The 20,489-nt window shown below is 29.9% G+C and overlaps 1 protein-coding gene and 1 long non-coding RNA gene across 2 annotated transcripts in view; one reads left to right on the top strand and one right to left on the bottom strand.

Moving 5' to 3' along the window:
• The window catches only part of LOC118185929 (X-linked retinitis pigmentosa GTPase regulator-like), a 105,632-nt gene that overhangs the window by 6,103 nt on the left and 79,040 nt on the right, over positions 1–20,489 (bottom strand). Inside the window, exons 12-16 of the mRNA XM_035355903.2 lie at positions 18,560–18,750; positions 16,727–16,846; positions 11,277–11,346; positions 5,802–5,845; positions 1,432–1,521 (exon numbers count right to left, since the gene is read on the bottom strand). Of these exons, the coding sequence (XP_035211794.1) occupies positions 1,432–1,521; positions 5,802–5,845; positions 11,277–11,346; positions 16,727–16,846; positions 18,560–18,750 (515 nt within the window). The remainder of the gene's footprint in view (positions 1–1,431; positions 1,522–5,801; positions 5,846–11,276; positions 11,347–16,726; positions 16,847–18,559; positions 18,751–20,489) is intronic.
• Positions 6,817–10,626, top strand: LOC118185953 (uncharacterized). The gene is made up of 2 exons (XR_004757691.2): positions 6,817–7,007; positions 10,450–10,626. It is a non-coding gene; the product is annotated as an uncharacterized LOC118185953 (long non-coding RNA).

The following is a 20,489-nucleotide window of genomic DNA, read 5'->3' as shown; positions in this document are numbered from 1 at the left end:
ATATACAGCATAAGCTATTGGTTATGTATAAACATTCTCTGTTCATTAAAATAATTTTTTGGTGAATTTATCATTTATTATTAATTTAGAAATTAACATTAAAATGTCTTAATATAGGAACCGTACCTGCATGTTTAAGTACTAATACAAATAAGTAACAAGCCTTGGAGCTTGTTACAAAAAGAGCAAAAAAATATAATATTACAGCTTAGAAAAGTGTACGACGATTAAAGCTTCAAGTTAAAAAAAAAAATTAAAATGCTGAGTAAAGCTAAATGGTGAGCCTGTTAATTTAAGAACTAATTGTGTATCTAACATAAGCTGTTCAAAAACAGTAATGACAATTGATAAGAAAAAAAGAAAGAAAAAAAAAAAAAAAAAACCTGCCATGATTATTTCACCTTTAATTATCATCATATGAGACTTAGATGCTTATTTAATAAAGAAAAGATTTAATCACTAAAAATGTCACTGTGCATTTATTTTGCCAGACTGCTTGCAAATGAAGCTTACAATAAATATTTTCTTGAAGTGGCAACACAGTTTTGTCAGGATGCCAAATGCAGTTATTGAAAACAATAGATGCTTTATCGTAAGAAAGATAGAATTTCTCATATTTTTAAATGTATGCTTCATCAATTCATAATGAGGGACAAAAAGGAAAAAGCTAAATTAAAAGTGCAGATTGCTTCCAATTATATTAAAAATGTAAATTAACTTCATTATTTTTAATTTTCTGCTTATGAAAGGTAAAAATTTTCTATGATTTTTGTGCATTTTCCGTCCCAACATATCCAGCAATGTAAAATTCGAAAAGTTGCACTTGAAATACAAATGTATTTGTTATCCAGTCTGCTGAGCCAATATCTTCTAGATAGTTACAAAGGCCTCAGCATGACAGCATGACATCATAAGAAAAGACCCTTGCGGTTGTGCTCCTTATTCACCCTTTGTGTTGCATGTTTATTTACTTGTTTTCTGATTATTTCCTATTATTTCACTCATTGTTTATGGTTTAAAATTTATAGTAAGATTAACAACAGAATTTTAAAACTTAAATATTATGTATTACTTCAGAAAAACAGAGAGATTTCTTTGTATTTATTATATGCAAAAAAGTAGGGAGGAGGGAAGCTTATGGATAAACACAAATTCTGATTTTCTGTCTTTATTGATTATTATATTACATGATTAATAAAATCTGATGCGTAATTTTATCTTAGAATAAATAGAGTGCAATTAGATTCTATTAAGCAAACATATGAAATTTTTGTAATGAGAATTCAATTGAAATTTTTCTCCCTTATGAGATAAATGCATGTAGTTTCAGATTTCATAAAGATGTAAATTTCAGAATGAATTTAACCTAATATTCATTTGCATAATTTATTATTAAATGAAACTATAAATGTAATGAAAAGGATTATTTACCTTGCTCTTTAAAGACTGTGTACTTGATTTAGATCCATGTTTCAATTCTAATATTTCATTATCATAAAAATGACTTTTCATCTGTAATTCCTACACATAAAAGGATTTAAATTAAACACACCAATAAAACTGGCAAATGCAAATCAAAAGCTTAAAGATTTGATGGTCAAAGTAAGACATGACACATAAATAAAATGATTGCTGTACATTACAAAATATTTGTACTTCAATTTTGCATATAATTACATATAAATAGATAGATGAGCTTAGTATTTCTGAGAACGTAAATATATACTGGTATTAAGACATCATATATGTTTAATAAGATGATCACCAAGTTTCTAATTTTAGTATCAACCAAAAATATTTCAATACGTAAAATCATATAAAATTAAGAAGTTCATCTCCAGCAGTAAAACCACTTAAAAAAAAAAAAAAAAAAAAGAGAGAGAGAGACAGAGATTTTTATATGTTTAAGAAACATTAATTTTATCCTTAACTCAACATGCTGTATCATCACATAGGCTCAGCTATAACACAGCAAATTTTAAACGAATAATTACATCAATAAATTGGTTTCATTTCCTTTCTGTACAGTTGGATTGGATTATAAAATTAAAACAAAGCACATAAGGGTTATCTGCCTACAATGAGTGATGCCTTCATGGAGGACTTTTTAAGGGAAACTGGGTTGCACATGGAGAATACCATGAAATGTCCTATGTAGCTAGCCTTTTTCCTGGAATGTGAACCTCAGTTGAAGTATTCCTGTTCAGCGAGCTTACCACTCGGTCACTGGTGGATCTGCATTTGGTAAAACATACCAATGGACACTAGGCAAATTATTTCTGCTTCTGAGATTATTGAAGCCAGTTGTGTTTATTCTGAAGTTGATATCTGAGTTCATTTAAGCAATGTAGCCATATTGTAATAATGTATAGACATAATGTACAGTGCGAAAAAAGAAAATTGGGACAGTTCTATATCACCCATTCTACTGGGCCGATTGACAAAATTCAAATTGCATTCTTCATGTCTCGAAAGCGCGACTCAGGATATATATTAGATTTATATACAGCACTATTCTAACATAGGTATTTTGACACAAAATCGGACTTTTTTGAAATAACATACCAATTTTTTTATATATTTTGATTCTATGACTCAAATTATGCCAGACTGCCAAGTTTTGTAAAAATCATACGAGTAGTTTTTAAAAAATTGGCTCTCAAAATTTTAGCTCCTCAATGTTAATTGAATTTGGCATATATTTATTAATATCTCTTTTTTCATTAAACGTTTTTGATTCTTCCTTTCACATTTTGAAATTTAGGTTCATTCCAAATAAAATTCAACCATTTTTTGTGTTGTATTTTTAAAATTTCTATTTTAAAATAATTCTTATAAATTTTTCGAAAAACATTTTAAATTATAACCTATAAAATTTTTACCATCATCCTAAAGGTGTAGTTCTAAGCATACCTGCAAAAAATTAAGTTTTGTATTCAAAATTTTCTAAGATATACACAAATTTACATATTTTTGTGTTTTGAAATTTGGCATTTTTTTTTAGCGATAATAACACCAAATGTGGTTTATGGATTTTGTTAGAATTGCCACAGCTATTTCTAACCTAAAATTTCAAATAAATTTTTCCAGAGAATTAATTACAAGAAATTTTTTCCCTCGATGCGTAATAAATATTTATTAAAACTATATGAAAAGCTATTTTTTTTAATTACAGATGCTATTATTCAAATTTTTAACTTTTTAAAAAAATTTCTTTTTTTTTTTTTTTTTTTCTTTTTCTTTTCTTTTCTTTTTTTTTTTTTTTTAATGTTTGTAAGAGTACATATTTATTTACCTTCGCCGGTTAATCGTCTGCTACTTTGCTTTAACTTCATTTATATTGAATTGTCTAAAACTGAGAAAGTTCATTTGATGTTTATTTTCACAATGTTTTTAAGCGTACAGGACGTCGGCAGTTTGGGTCATGTCCCAGCTTTAAAAAATATATATATATAAATTTTTACATTAATCCTTTTAGAAAGAATGTTTTAAATAGTAATTTTGTCTCGTGTTGTAGATTATATAAAAAACATGTTCTTTAATATAGAAATTATTAGGCTTAAAAACTCTAAATAATATAATTTAGATTGTTTGCACTCGATATAAAAATCGGGCCACTCCATGGTACAGGATAAGCGCTCCTGGAGTCGTTCATTTCTTTCTCATTTAACAAAAATCTTTTGATTCAAATATTTATTCTTTGGACTTTGCTTTAAACTTGCATTTGATGCAACTGATATTTTGAAAAAATTTATAGGAATACAAAATTTATGGAAGTGTAACAATAGAAAAATCTTAATTTTCTTATGTCAGCACTGAAAACAAATGTAGAAGTAAAGAAGGAAATTGGGGGGAGGGTAAGCAAAGATTTAAAGGGGAACCTACTTCAAGGAAGTTGGGTGTTCAAAGAGAAAATACTTGGACGTGCATACCAGCAAATAGCAGCAATTGAGTTAGTACTAACAGAAAAGACAAAAACCATATCATTGTAGATTAAATTGAAGAGTAACTAGTTTGCGACTATATGGTTGTATAAATTTAAATTACATCATATCGTATCATAAACGGAACATCGCATGATTTTTCAGTTGAATTATCTGTGACGTTATAAAGTATTACTCCCGCCCCCGCCTTCTTAGCTTGCATTCGTGGTGTAATGGACTGCATGCTTGGTTCGTGTTTAAGAGGTCCATGGTTCGATTCCCAGCAAAGGCATTGCTCATTTTTCATTTCCTCTGCTTTAAAAAAAAAAAAAAAAAAAAAAAAAAAAAAAACCTAATGTCGCTACAGTGACTAAAAGGTGGTGAATGATGATTCTTCACCTCCAGGATTTGGTGACTGGGTCCCCTAATCCCCAATCGCCCTTTAAGGGGAGAGTATATAAGAAATATAACACCAAAAGGTTTCATACCGCTCTGTCTCAGTGACTAACCAAATCAGAGGATTTGGGGGCAGGCTGATTTTACATGCCCCTACTTACTATAATGTATGACTTAATATTCATAAACATTCAAACTTTACTGAAATTTAAACTGTTAGCCTAGTAACTACTACACAACAGTATATTATTTCATAACTGGCAAGATTTAATATGTATATGGCAATAATTTCAGTAAAAAAGAAGAAGAATGCATTTGAAAAGAAGGCAAGATCTTACATAAGGGGTTAAAGTTTTGGTCTTGGAATTTGTTTAATTGAGAAATTCAATTATCTAAGAGCTTTTGCTGTTGAGACTTTTCTCAATTTTTCAGTATTGATGAGTTTTTAAAATCATAATGGTCACTATTTCTTCATTAAAAATAACCATCGTAATTAATTTTTCATCCCCTTCTTTCCATTCATTATAAAACTACACAGATTTTTCATATGCCTAACTCACTGAAAATTACTTTTCTAAAATGAAAACACATGATTCAGTTCTTTAATCCTTTGCCAGCTGTGATATTAAGCAATTCTTCCTTAAAAAATATGCATGATATCTTTCATTCACAGATCTAAATCTCTGAGGTATTTATATCACGTTTTCCAGTGTAACTTATTATACATTAGATAAACTAATACATATTTAAAATTAATCAATCTTGGTTTAAAAAGGGGAGAATTTAATCTTCAGTATAAAAATTAATAGTTTTTACTCCTTGTTTCTTCCATTAAATTTATGTAAAATTTTAACAACTAAATCGGAATTCTCACTTTCCACTCTTATCAAAAGTGATTATTCTAATTTTAATCTTCAACTAACAATTTTTGAATACCTTTTTTTTAACTCTCCTTTCTTCCTTGCCAGGTGAAAGTAAGTGTGATGCATTTTCATGAAATTGCATTCATACATACCATACAATTATCTGATCTATAGGACATACTTAAAAATGATTTCTTCTTGATTTATGTTTATGGAACTTCACCTTTTATATGAACAAACTAAAATTTTGAAAAAATGGGAGTTTATTATATTATATCTCTTTATTCTTTCATAGTTCAAATTAAAACACCTCAACAGAATGATTTTAGTTTTTAATAATACCAACTTCTACAATAACCCAGTCTAAAATTAAATAAAAAATACAGTGAAGATGAATTTTTGCAAATTATTAAAATTCAAGATTGAAAGCATTCTGCTGATCAGTTAGACAAAATACTTTTCATCAAAATAATTTTATGTTAAAGGAAATTTGAAGTAAGAAGATATATTCATAAGAATAATATTCATAAAATTAAGTTATTTTCTCAAACGAATATCTGAAGTTATGTATACATATATATGAAAGTAAATGCATATAAACATTAAAAAAAAAATTTACCTCTGAAGAAAGCTCTTTGGATAAGGGTACAACATTTGTTGAACCTAATAAATAAATAAAATTATCAATACATAAATAAACACACATCCTATTTATTTTACATATCAGCAATTAACCATTACTTTAACCCTTTCTTGCTCAGTGTTCCACTACATGGAACACCCAAATTGAATCGCTTCTGAAACTGTTAAATTCAACTGTAAATGGATAAAAATGCCTTTATAATATACTTCAAACTTCTCTTTTTAAGTAGTAGATGGCAGCATATCACAAGGAGACCCAGAATTTTCATTTATGATGTGTTATTAAAATCCACTTATTTTCTATATTCTTTTATGATGGAAAAAAATTTGTTTGAAAAAAAAATTTCGTATAATTTTGATGGCTGTACTCTATATTATTTGTTACATATTTTTTTACATATTTCATACAAAAAGCATGCACAGAATCATTAAATTAAACAGGGTGTTCCATTAGTGGGAACACTGCGCCTTTAGCAATCTCATGCTGTTACGCATCAGAACATCTGTCTTAGGAGAAAACATCTGTTGTGTATGTTTTCTATTTACATTGTTTTGGAGGAATGAATTCAAACAAAGCAGTCTTGAGGGGTGAGGTGTGGCTTGTGCTATGAAAGCCCTAATATGGGCATCTTGAAATTTTTGTGAGTAGGTTTCAGACGTAAGTTTTATCAGTAGCTTGAGTCATCTTTACTTAGGGTAGCTCTGCGAATTATTTTGCTATCGCTTTTTACTCTCATTCTCGTTTATTTACAATAATTGTGTAGATCTTTTTACTTGGAATTATAAACATATTGTGTTGCATGGAACAGAAGCTGCACAAAACAAGTTTTTTGTTTAAAACCTGCAAAGTTGGTTTGTGCTTCTATCAAAAAGATGTGACGCTTTGAAAATTTCACAAAGCTATGAAATCGAAAAATCTGTAAATATTTTTGTATATAGGACTTGTGTATATTTTGTATATGGGACTTGTAATATATTTACCTCATTTATTCATATATATTCAAGAAAGTTGTGTATATCCAGAAAACCATGTATACAGCTATAATACAGTGTTTTTTCATTACTATATATAAGCTTCTACTCAATTCCATGCTTCACTGCAATGCTCGCTTAGTCGCACTTTAAAGCTCTGGTGCCGCTTAAAACAACCTTTACCTCATGGAACACCCACAGAATTGAGACGGTAAGTGCAATTTTTACAAAATTTTAAAATTTTATCTGTATACTCTTTAGCCCTAGATAGACTGCATAGAGCTTTTCTTGTTGAAATAGCAACTTTAAAGTGTAGTGCACCACAAAGGGTTAAGAAAGATTCAGCTTTATATCAGTGTTTATTTTATTTAATGTTTTATGAGTTTTGGCAGATAATCTGAAACCACTTTCTCTTTTTAAAGAAGTAGTGTTTTGCCTTTATTTCCTGAAATAAGAAATACATATTGCCATTTGCTTGTTTATAGCTAAGTAACATAATTAATGCAGAATAATGCTCCTTACAACAAATACACAGACATGTTGGATTTTCTTTCCAAATGCAGGTTTTTTTTTTTTTTAAATCAATATTTACAGCTAAATTCTGTGCAATTCTACAATAGTTCAGTCACTATAGTTTTTCAAAATAACTGCAAGTCTATATAAGTGTGTGTGTGGGGGGGGAATAATAAGTCAGATTTACATTTGAAGGGTCTCACATAACTAGCTTAACCTTTTAACTGTCATGCCCGAGATAATCTCGCGCAGCACTGGTGTTCAAAAATGTCACGCCCAAGAATAACTCGGGGTAATTTTTTTTTTTTTTGAGTGCATTGTATTGTTACACCCGAAACTGTATCTCGGGAAAATTTAATGTGCGTTCAATTCAGTAGATGGCAGCACTTTACTGAAGATTTCAAAGGTTAGAGGTTAGAAGTTCTTTGGTTCAAAGTGTGTGGGATCTTTTTGTTGTAAAATGACGTCCAGTTCTTTGAAACGTTATATAGATGATTTAGATTCTTCAACCGAAGATGAAGATTTTGAAGGTATCGATATTAGTGATGCAGGTGAAACTGAGGAGAGTGACATTGAAAGTAGCAGTGAATGAACGGATACCGATGATGATGATATAGGAAATGCTAAAGACTGGTGTGAAATAACTGATTCTGGCCGATTAGGGCCCTCGCAGTTCCTTTTTAAAGGTACTCCAGGTGTAACTTTTCCTGTAAACATAAACTACGCTCCTTTAGATATTTTATAAATGTTTCTGGATTCAAATCTAATGGAAATAATTGTCAAAGAAACAAACAACTATGCAGAACAAGAAAGAAAAGCAAATCGAGCAAAGATATCAAGGTGAAAAATGGATCCCCACAGTAAAAAATGGATCCCTACAAATGACAGAAAAATGAAGCTATTCTTTGGGCTAATAATTCTTCAAGGTATTGTCCGAAAACCAAATCAGGCTATGTAATAGTCTCATCGAAGGATTTTGCATACTCCAGTTTACTCAAAAGTAATGCCCGTAAATCGTTTTATTTTGCTTTTTCGATATTTACATTTTTGCAATAATGAAGCTGAAAAAAAAAGATGATTTTCCAAATCCAAAACTTTGGAAGCTGTATAATGTGATAGAAAATTTATGGGAAAAATTTTGTAATTTTTACGTACCGAAAAGTGATGTATCAGTTGATGAAAGCTTGATGCCTTATAAAGGAAGGTTATCTTGGAAACAATATATTCCTATCAAATGTGCACGATTTGGAATCAAATTTTTTATGCTTTGTAAGGCGGAAACAGGGTATATTTGTGACTTCATCATCTATACAGGAAATAGTACTGTCTTCAATCAATTGTACACAAATTATGGACTTTCTACAAAAGTCATCATGCACCTACTGCATCGCTTTCTTGGAAATGTTTATTGTGTGACTGTAGATAACTATTACATGTCACCCGAGCTTGCAGATTTACTTGTAGCCCAAAAAACAGATATTTATGGCACAGTAAGGATAAACAGACGAGATTTACCTACAGAATTCACTAAAAGAAAATTACAAAAAGATCAAATCATAGCTTTTCAAAGAGGTAAGATTTTGGCTATAAGGTGGAAAGATAAGAAGGATGTTTGCTTGATGAGCAGTATTCATGATACTTCCATGGTCAGCGTCAAAAAAAAAAAAAAATGAAGATATATTCAAGCCGAAGATTGTTTCTGACTACAATCTAACTATGGGTGGCATAGATCGCTGTGATCAGGAAATATTCATTCATCCAACAATCCGAAAACGTCAGAAAAAATATTATAAAAAGATATTTTTACATTTACTAGACAAGGTACTCTGGAACTCATATTTGCTCTATAAAAATGTAGCTGAAAAACATATTACATTTTTAGAATTTCGAATCCAAGTTGTAGAAGAGATTTTACATAAATATGATGATGCAGCTTCTGGACAAAAGAATGTTGGCAGACCACCTACAATAGATAACCCTTCCCGTCTTACTGAACGCCATTTTATATCCCATATTCTTCCTACTCCTTCAAAACGTGAGCCTACAAGACAGTGCAAAGTGTGCTGTTCGAAAAAGGATAAAAATGGGAAAAAGATAAAGAAGGAAACACGATTCTGGTGTAGTGATTGTGGAGTTGGTTTGTACTTGGAAAAGCGTTTCCAGTTGTACCACACAAGACTGAATAACTAAACAACTAATAGGTATTCACTTTTCTTTCTTTCTTTCTTTTTTTTCTTTTTTTTTCATTTATTTATTTTTTAGATTTTTTTTCCCATTTTTAGAAAATAATGCTCCACTAGAAGCGAACTTTACAGCTGCCATGTTGAGTGGAAGCCGCCTCAAACAAATATGCAGTGGCTACAAAACTTTAAAAATTTCACCCATGTACTTCAAAATATCAATTTTTAACTACTAAGTATATTTTATTTTGTACTAAACATTTGATTTTTGCAATAAAAAAATTTGACAATTTGTGTACTCAAATCATCAAAATAACTTGACAGTTAAAGGGTTAAATTCAGTAACTTCAAATCAAAGAAATCTGGGAACTAAAATGATGTACCAAACGACACAATAGATGTAAAAAAATAGTTTGACTCACTTATTCAAAATTTTGCATTTTGTAACTGATTTTATTCAAAAATACACTAAAAACCTGACTATCCAATATTCAACTAACCAGAAAGCTCATATGATTGGACTATATCTTGTTAATGAAAAGCTAAGCAAATTTAAACTATCATACAGTTTGTTATAACAGCTTTATTTGGATTCAGAACAAATGATAATTCTCACCAAACAGCGTAATTTAGCACCAATGATGGCTAAATGTAACATCACAATATCATCATAAGATCTTCATTTTGGTTTTATGTAAACCTGAATAATTTTTGATAAAATGCTTTAGTTTTTGTGAAGATGAATGTAAATTAACTGGTATTATCTACTTTTTCTATCATTTTGAAAAAAAAAAAATCAATCTGCCCTAAATGGAAAAGTATGCAGTTGAGTATTCACAAAATTAATCTACTTTTTTTCTTTCGTTTCAGAAAATGAATAAAATTATTGATCTGCCCTAAATGGTAAAGTATGTAGTGGAGTATACACAAAATTCACTGCCATTTTTCTTCTTATTACAGGTTCAAAAGAGTGTGCATTAATGGACACAATGTGATCTTGTTTGAAAATGGATACACAATAATGATGCAAAGTGAAAAATTTTAACAGTGATTTAAGTTTTTAATATACTATATTTGTAACTTGTATCTTTTAATTACCTATCTAACTAAATAAAGAGCAATCAGTTCTTTCAAACACTTGCTGAAATGACTTACGATTTGGTGATTTCTCTCCCTTCACTCACTGTCAGTAAGATTTCAAAATCAAATAAGATGTTTCATTTGCATATGTTTAAGGTCTATGAAAATATATTGGCTTTTATGTCTGAAATGCATATTTTTTCAGAATCTTAACATTAAATGCAAGCATTTGATATTTAAGCTGATAACAAATAAGACGATTATTTTCTGACTTTAAACAGGAAATTTCTCCTTCCATGCATCTGGTATTTTTAATACAAATTGCACTTTTTACATGCTCAATTATCTGAAATTTTCATAAGGTTTGGCATTTCATGCATTCATCATTTATTTCCTTTCCAGACTGTTGAACTTTTACTGTAATTACACAATACTACCGTGATGCAGACACATCACTGTGACAGATGTTACAAAAAAGGAAAAATGGTCCTTGTCCATATCAGTGTCTATCAAACTCAGAGATCTATGAAACTAGTGACCAGCTATAGTTAATTTTACCCAATTTTAAAGATTAAAATATCTTATAATTTTACTGATATGTGAAAAGGGAACACTATTATATAACTTCAAACCATATAATCACAATAGATAATAAAATAGAGAAAAAAATGTATAATTAAAATTTACAATTAATGCCATAATATTACCTCTCACATTTTTACTTTTCTGTTCAAGCTGTGATTCTTTTGGATCTGTAGCTGCAACAGAAATTCTGTCCTGATGGAAATTTAATGCAAATTAACAAAGCACATTAATAAAAATGCATATATGTTAACAGAAGTTTTTAACTTATTTAGCATTTTATAAACATTATATATAGTCATATTTATACTATATTAGTTAAATTCCATTGATATTTTAAAGGTTATGTTTTTCATCACTTGATGTTATCAGAATAGTCATGGACAAATGTGATCACATAAAGATGTGCCTACTGTATATAATTACATGAAGTTTTCATATTAGTAATTTTAATACAGTCAAAAGTCGTTAATCCGGACTCGTCGGGACTTCGGTGATTCCGGATTATAGATCATCAGTTTAAATCTGGTAAGATGGCATGCAGAAATTATAAAATTAAAAATATGAAACCGTAATTTATGAAATAAAGAACAATTATGATCTAAAGGGTATAAAAATTTACAAAAAAAAAAAAAAAAAAAAAAGGTTAATATTTATTTGTTTACTTTATTAAACATTTCTTTCAACGTAAGTTGTTTAAGTTGCTTAGTTTTTTATATGATAATACATTCTCTTTAATTCTATAAACAGACATAATTTCTTGTTCAATTACAAAGTTCCGTTGCTGTGTCGAGAATACCGACTAATTTGTCAATCGAAATTTTTTCGTTTTCAATAACCTCTGTCACTTTCTTCACTATCGGAAGCAAATTATAATGATGAGGAATTTGATTTAAATCATATCAAAGACGGAGTACATTGAGATGAAATACTACAGTTAGTAAGGAATTATAAGCCAAATAAAATAAAAACATCTGCCCTGAAAATAAGGATGGTGCTGACAGATCAACTTCCAATTCATTGCGCGCAGCGGCGTTAAAGATAAACAAAGTTTAGATAAACACACATTAAAGTTTAGATAAACAAAGGATATGCCTTTATCCATTTTTTGCGGTAATTCCACTTTTTGTTTAGTGGACTTCAAAACATACTTTCGCTTTGTAGATCCTTTACATATTAGTAAATATATATCAGAAATTCTATTTGATATAATCGAAAGTTCAAGCTTACTTTTATAAAATTGCTCTAACAGTCTGCAAAAAATAAAAAGCCGAATCCAATCCAAAGATTAAGGAACAACGCAATCTGCAACATTAACTGAATTAGATAATTTTAGCTTAGCTTATACCGCCCGTTATACATTAAACGCACATTCGTAAACGTATTTTGCGCACGCGCACACTTGCAGCCATAAAGGTTAAACGCGCCTGTGTCAGCTTTGAGGTTCGGATTATAGATCATTCCGGGTTATGGGTGTCCGAATTAACGACTTTTGACTAATATTAAGACAGTTGCAATACACATAAAAGATGCTAATTCCTAATCAGTAGCACAGAAAAAGTATATTGTTCCTGTCTTAAAAAGGAAGAAAGATGAAAAATGTATATTAGAACCTTTATTTACATTCTACGGAAAGGAAAGTATTTAAATCTTTCAATACATAACTAATTGGACTGTTGCTATTGCAGTAATTACGATTAGGATAGGAAATTGCTATTGCGGTAATTATGATTTACATAATTTTCTACTTTTAAAAATTTTATTTATTATTTATTTAACTTTTATTTGAGCTGACATAATATCTATTTGTGAAATACAAGCTGAAAATGTGAGAATTTATAAAAATGCCTAACAAGTCTTCAGCGGTCTTTTTATTTAGATTGAATTTGTATTTCTAGGACAACTAGAACAATTTTACTACCATCTTTTGATCTTACAAATCATGTTATTAATGTTATGACTACAAAATTAATTTGATATACCATATTACACTCTTGTAATGTTTGCATCTTGATTTTCCAGAAAGAATGTATGGTAAAAACATGGACTTTTATAATCACTGCACTAACATTTTTATGAAGATAAAATTACTATATTTAGTTGATGGACAGGAGCAGGAAAACGATTTATCGGATTCTTGTGGACTAGATATAAACTATGGGCATTATCAGTGTGATGAAGTTTGTCCCAAGACAAGCTTCAGAAAAGTTTAATGTAATAGGCATCTTATATGTATAAAATGAAAATGAAGATGAGTTTGCTGTTCAAAAGAAATGTTCTTGATCAACTAAAAAAGACAGTGAAATCAACAGTTCATCAGAAGATGTTAAATGCTGTTGTATATGCACACATGTATTTTGTGATGACATAAACAATCAAAAATGCATTTTAAATTATATATTTAAAAATAATTGCCAAAAACTATTAGTGAATCAATATGTTTCCTGCTCAGTTAAAAGAAGAAATTCAAAGCTGCTAAAGTATATGTACATAGTGTTTTGAGTTTGGTGTATGTGGGGCTGATGAAAGTTTATCTCACATTCTTAAGGAAAGAAAATTTAAGACATCCCACCCTTTACAGCACCTATTTAGCATAGATAATGAAACTTCCCTAAGATGATCATTCATGGTTCCAGACAGTTGCTGATCTTGTGTGAAGATGTTCACCTTAGAGAATGCACCTATCAATGATATTCAACATTATTATTTACTTATGGTTTCAGAAACGATAAATATTTTCAAAAGGTGTTTTTTTTTTTTTTTTTTTTTTTTTTTTTTTTTTTTTTTTTTTTTAGGAAGAAATTTCTCAGATTTCACTGTAAATTTTTTACAACATATAAACAATATTTATTTAATTATAAATTAAATAATATTTAACTATATCTAAAACTAAAAAAGCTTGAATAATCTGTCTTTTTCTCTATTTATGAAAAACTTTCTAGATGATTACTAAAGTCAATGGCTAATGATGAAACTGACCCTGGATGTGTAACACATTTAATTGCTTGTATTTTAATTTTTCTTCTCATTTACATATTTTGCCCTTCAAGATTTATCATGGCTTTTTGTGGGAGAATAAGCACAAATTATTGAATTTAGTGAGTGAATGATACATGTAATGTCTACATCTGGAAATCTTCAATGAAATTTTTGTGTAGTAGGTAAGGGCATTACATGAGTGTACACAATATTTCATGCTTCTTTTTAATTTAAATAAAAAGATATAATTAAAGTATTTCTTAACTGCATCAGAAAGGAGCATTCTTCATTTTTATATTGCAACTGACATGCAAATTGTTGTATTTTACCAGTTGAAAATATTTATTCTTCCAAGTTTCTTTTTTAAATACATGAAAGAATAAAATATTACCATTAAATTCAGGTTCATACAGCTAAAAAAAAAATCAGAAGCAGGTTATTTTGAACAATACTCTGCGACCTTGTCCATAGTTGTATGCATGATTTTCAGTGTACCAGACTGATATGCCAAGTGCTGTACCATGACATAAAAAGGAGTCTTAATTCTTTATAATATTTCACAAATGTTTTCCTGGCCATTAACCAAAGTAATCAAGCATATCTTTAGTGGCACAAGCAGCTAATCGTAATTAAATAATTCGGATAATCTGCGTGAAATCATCCATAGATGTACTGCATTATAACATTTCCAAAAATTCTAATATAACAGCAAAGAAGAGCAATATATACTTCCATTGTGTCAGATATATATAACTTTAAATTGAATGACTTTTTCCCCTTTTTGATAACCATTATTAAATGAGTTAAAAGGATACAGTATATGATGAATTGGTATAAGCTAAATACATAAATAAAAAAAAAATAAAATAAAATAAAATAAAATAAAATAAAAAAACTTTACATACTTGTTTTAAATAAGTTGTAGCACTAAAGAAATAATTTTATGAAGTAAATTAAACAACTGTGTAATATTGATATTTATTCACAATCTTACAAGGGTTGCTATTTATATTTCTAGCCTAATAGCGAAAAAAAAAAATTTCAGATCGAAATTGGTTTTATTGTTTTCAAAATATTCTCCATGAAGATAAATACACTTTTGCATGCATTTGAACCAATTTTCAAAGAAATTTTTCTACTCCGATAGAAGTAACTCCAAAACAAACATTTTGAGTGCATCAACCACTTTTTCAGGTGTTTTAAATCCCTGACAACATAATTTATTTTTGATGCGCTGGAATAAAAAAAAAAGTCATTGGGTGTCAAATCAGGGCTGTATGGCAGATGACCCATCAATTCAATGTTTTGGCCATCAAAAATTACTTTGTTTGAGCCAATGTGTGAGAGCTTGCATTGTCATGATGAAGAATGATTTGCCTCTTCTTCTGTTTTTATATTTCTCTGATAACTTATGGCAAATAAATGGTCATGTACCATTCAGAATTGACTGTCCTGCATTGCTCTAATGCCACTGTTGCCACATGACTGGTAATGCTGAAGAAACAGGCAACCATTTGCTTTGATGTTGGATTTGGCTCGTTTTGGAAGACCCATACAATTTACTGCTGTTTTGTTTCGGGCTTATACGCAGAGGTCCATGGTTCGTCACCTGTTTATATGTTACACATAGCCTCTGATGAAACTTGAACATATTTTTCCAATATTTCCTTGCACCAATCGACATGAGCCTTCTTTTGAGCATTTGTCAGATTATGTGGTATCCAACGCAAACAAATCTTTTTTTATGGCCAAATGCTATCTTGCACATACTATCTTATTGATGCTTGTGATACTAATGCCCAAAAGATGCCTCAATCTCACAGTATGTCACATGATGATCTTGCTTTATCAGTTCATGCACAGCATCAATATTTTCTGGCAAAACAACTGATTTTTAATGACCTTCAAAGAATTCATCCTGGAACAGACATTGACCATGACTGAATTCATTATAACAGTTTTTTAACAGCACTGTAGGATGGTGCTTTATCACTGTATAAAGAAATAAGTTTATTAAAGCACTCTCGTCTTGATAATCCATGTTGAAAAAATAATCACACGAAAATGTTCACGAGTCAGTTCCACTTTTTGCCTGAGATGAATTTTTCAATTTACCGTAAAAAACACAAATCACACTAAAATTGCAAAATGTTCTGAAGAAGTTATGGTTAAAAATATCAAACTTTTGATTGGAATCATCTGTGGCTGTCTAGCAACACTTACTGTGACCAAGGCTAAAAATATAAATAGCAACCTTTGTACAGAAATTCCATGTATGATTTATGAAACAATATCAGTTACAGTTTTCAAATAACAAAACACTTGGAAAACTTTACAGGAAATTCAAATTCACAACTTAATTATTAAAAATATGAATATAACAAGAGCTTAATACAGTAAATTAATAATATAGCTCTTCAGAAGTTAAACATGCAAGAGGAGGGGGAAAAGTTAGGGAGCAAACATTTTTATTTGAAATTATATAAAATGAAAAAACAAGATTATTAAAATAGAGTTCTGTTTTCAATATAAATTTTTTTACTATCATTCAAAAAAATATTTCAATGTATCTATATGTATGTGCACACATCCTTACCATTTCTGAAGTCTCAGGGGAATTTTCTTGAACTGTACACTGTACATTAGAAGATGCATCATTTTCAATTACCGGACGAACTAACGATATCGTATTATCAATCCTTACAAGTGTGTGTGTCTATTAAAGAACATAAAATTTTAATATGTTTATTTTTACTGTACATGCACTGCATAAAAAGCTAACAAATTAAACACAGAACAAAAAGTTTTCAGAATTTAAATATTGTAAACATAGAATAAATGTATGAGCTTTCTTTAGTTAAAATATTCAAAAAATCCAGGAATAAGATTAAGTGAAATGGGATTTGTAGACATAAATGATGACAGGCTTATTTAAGCACTTGAAAACAACTGACAGCACACAGAAAGTAACCACTTAGAGATGAAATTATATGCTTAGATAAGTGACCGATAATCTGTATTGATCAGTTCATGGTGAATTACAGTGCTTTGCTACAACCAAGGAGTGTGCACAACTAAAATTGATTTTTGCTTATGACTCACACGATTCATTGATGGTTTGTGAAGTTTTGTGCATTATACAGGCATTGACCTTAATCTTTTTCATCTTCTAGGGTAGCTGATTGGCAACAAAATTCCTGCATGATAGATGAGGAATTTGATGTCTATCACTTCATTTTGCTTTAGTGCCTGGTATCAATAGATTTGATGAAGATTTTAGATACTTGGATTTTCCAAGATCTCACTTCCACAAACAAGGCATTTCAGATACAAAAGTGTATTTGATTCATGCTGAAAAATAACAAGCAGGGAATTTTGCACAAAACTTTTATGAGTAAGGCAAAATGGATCTGATACAAATATGACAGCAGGTCAGCTCATTAGCAGGATATCCAGGCAAAAGCTACCACCTCATTATAAAAAATTCTTTTATTTGCATGGTGTATTAAATAATTCCGGTTACTATCAAAGAGCATTAGTTCCAGAGGTAAGTGATCATTCCATTTTGTTATTAATACACAGACATTTTATTGACAGTATAATACAATAGTTACAAGCATTATTGTTAGGCAAATGCCTTCATCATTATTAGGCTTAACACCTTCGATCTTCCATCAAACTAAAAGAAAGTTACAGAACATCAACAGAGACAAGACGTTCGGAGCGCCACCTAACAGCGCAATCTATCAATTTATAACACATGGTGCTATGCAACTAGCATCATTTATCATATCTTCCCAGGCAAGGTAAAACCATCAGTATGGACTGTTTCTGTGCAAACTAGGTTAAAACCAACAAATTTACCTGAAACAGCCAGCATTCATGAACACAGTGTCCTTGTATTGCATAACTATGCTCTTTTTCACGAGTCATAGAAAAACCAGCTAACATTATGGTTATGTAATTTTTCATCACCCATCACATTCACCTTTCACCACCTCAACAGATTATCACATTTTGCACTGCCCCCCCCCAAAAAAACTTTCTTTTTGGTTTAAATTTTCCAAATCACAATTATTCCATAAAGCAATTAAATAATTTCTAAGATCATAGTCACGAGATTTCGCTATGCACTGAATTTTCAATTTAACACAACACCGATAAAAATATCTGGATGCCAAAGCTGATTATTTTAATTGAGTCACATGTCAATCATTTCAGTCAGTTACAAGTGCCCTGAACAATAGCAGTATGAATAGCAAGCAGAATATGATATTTATGAGCTGCTGTTACTGAAGATGCAACAAATGCATTTCAAACCAAAACACAAGATGTTTCCTAATTTTTTTTTTTTTTTTTTTAAATAATATCTGTCTATGTTAACCAAACAAATCTTAAATTAGCACAAAAACTCTATTTAATTTTTTACCCTATTTAACTCAGACTCCTCAGAACTATCTGATTCCACATCACTATCAACATGCCTAATGCTTTCATCTTTCTCAACTTCATCCAAAAGGGAACACCTACGTTCTGTTTTTGTCAGTACTTCATCATCCTCATCTGATGTATTAGATTCAGAAACAGATGTCTGTTGCAATGGTACGTACCATACAGAACCTAAACAGAAGAAGGAAACTTGTACAAACTTGCAGAATAAAATAATAATACACGAATCTCCACTAAATGAATACTTAGAACTATACTGTAATTCAAGATATTCATGAAATTATACAATTTTCCATTAAAACTATATTATGCAGAGGCAACTTCTCACTTAAGAATTTTACAATGTTGAATGAATTTTTGAATTAAAAAAATACAAATCAATTCTTTGTTAATTTCATAAGATGTAAAACTGAATCAAATAATTATATTAGAAATAATTTACAAGCGATTTTGTGGTACCTATAATCATTCTCAAAAGATATTTTGATTAATTTAATTTGATAAATGTAACTCTTAAAATTTGGATTAAAAAATTCCCATATAAAATTTAAATACACTAAGATGGATTTAACAATTAATTTACCATTCCTATTTTAAATAAACTTAGAAAATAACTGATTATTGAAAAAAAACTAGTAAATTATCAAAAGTACATATGATTCCAGTCAAAGGATGAAAGGTCTCATTTTTTAATGCATCAGTTTCTTGGAAAACCTTTTATAAAAATTTAGGAAGTTGAATATACATATAAACAAAAATTTATTTGTAATATGATCTCACATACAAAAGCTTGATATTTTGAAGATGCTTTGCAAAAGAGATGATCAAATGGTACAAGAGATATTTTCTCTCTCCTTACTGTGTGTCTTTGTGGTGTAACACGGAGCATGTCTGACTTGAAATCTCCGCAAAGGCAATGCCCATTTTTTATGTTTTCTGCACCAAAAACCTAAGAACTCTACAAATGGCACTTGAACTAAAATATGGTAGATAATAATTCATCAACACCAAGATTTGGCAATTGGATCATGGGAAGAATCAAAGGTAGTTTCTTCATTCCTACCATGTATCTTCATTGCATAGTTGGAAGTATGTATGGCTAGCTGATAGGAGGTTTAGAGATTGAATCACAGTAATGGTACAGTGCATTTTTCATGTTTCCTGCTCTGAAAACCTCATGAATCTACAATGAAAAATATAATTTCTTTCAACTAAAAATTTACATTTTACCCTATTGACTGTGCAACTCAGGCCAAACAGCCTGACTCAGAACTAGTTATGGGTAAGCATGACACCACAACACGCTTATAACATCTGCACCTTCATTAACGTAACCTCAATTGATTCTCGATCAGCCACCTTTAATTTTATATAAATTAACTGTTATTATTGCATTTTTTCTTGCATTTTGAAAATGATCAGAATTTAGAACCTGATTTCTACAGAACAGTGGATTATTTTCAAAGTTATGGAATGTTTAACATAAAAAAAGTGTGTAAATTCTGCTGACATAATATGGTTCACAAAACAGTAAAAGATGGCAGCAATTACCTGCAGGAAGTTTGCTTATAATGCTGTAAAAAAGTTTTTGGTAAAAATGTAGGGCCTAACAAAATAGTAGTAATTGACAAAAGACTTTTTAGGAGAGACAAAAATGAAACTCGTTCAATACTGATTGTTTATTAAATAAAGAGGTGTCAATTACTTCAGAATTCCGGAGATGTTGATGGATGCAAAAAATAAACTTAAATTGGTGCATACGTAAAATGATAGACAAACCAGGAAACTTCTGGAGGTATTTCTTCCTGAAGAAAGCGAGGGTTTAAGATGCAAGGCATTTTTAATGAAATCTAATACAGTACAAAGTCCGAAATCTGGACTCGTCGGGGATTCCGGTTTTGGAATTTTCC

Source organism: Stegodyphus dumicola, chromosome 11 (assembly GCF_044657685.1).
Source record: "Stegodyphus dumicola isolate Sdum_Otavi_A_Nest chromosome 11, ASM4465768v1".
Taxonomy (NCBI): domain Eukaryota; kingdom Metazoa; phylum Arthropoda; class Arachnida; order Araneae; family Eresidae; genus Stegodyphus; species Stegodyphus dumicola.
The sequence above is the reverse complement of the archived record's forward strand: the minus strand, read 5'-3'. Positions and strand labels throughout refer to the sequence as shown.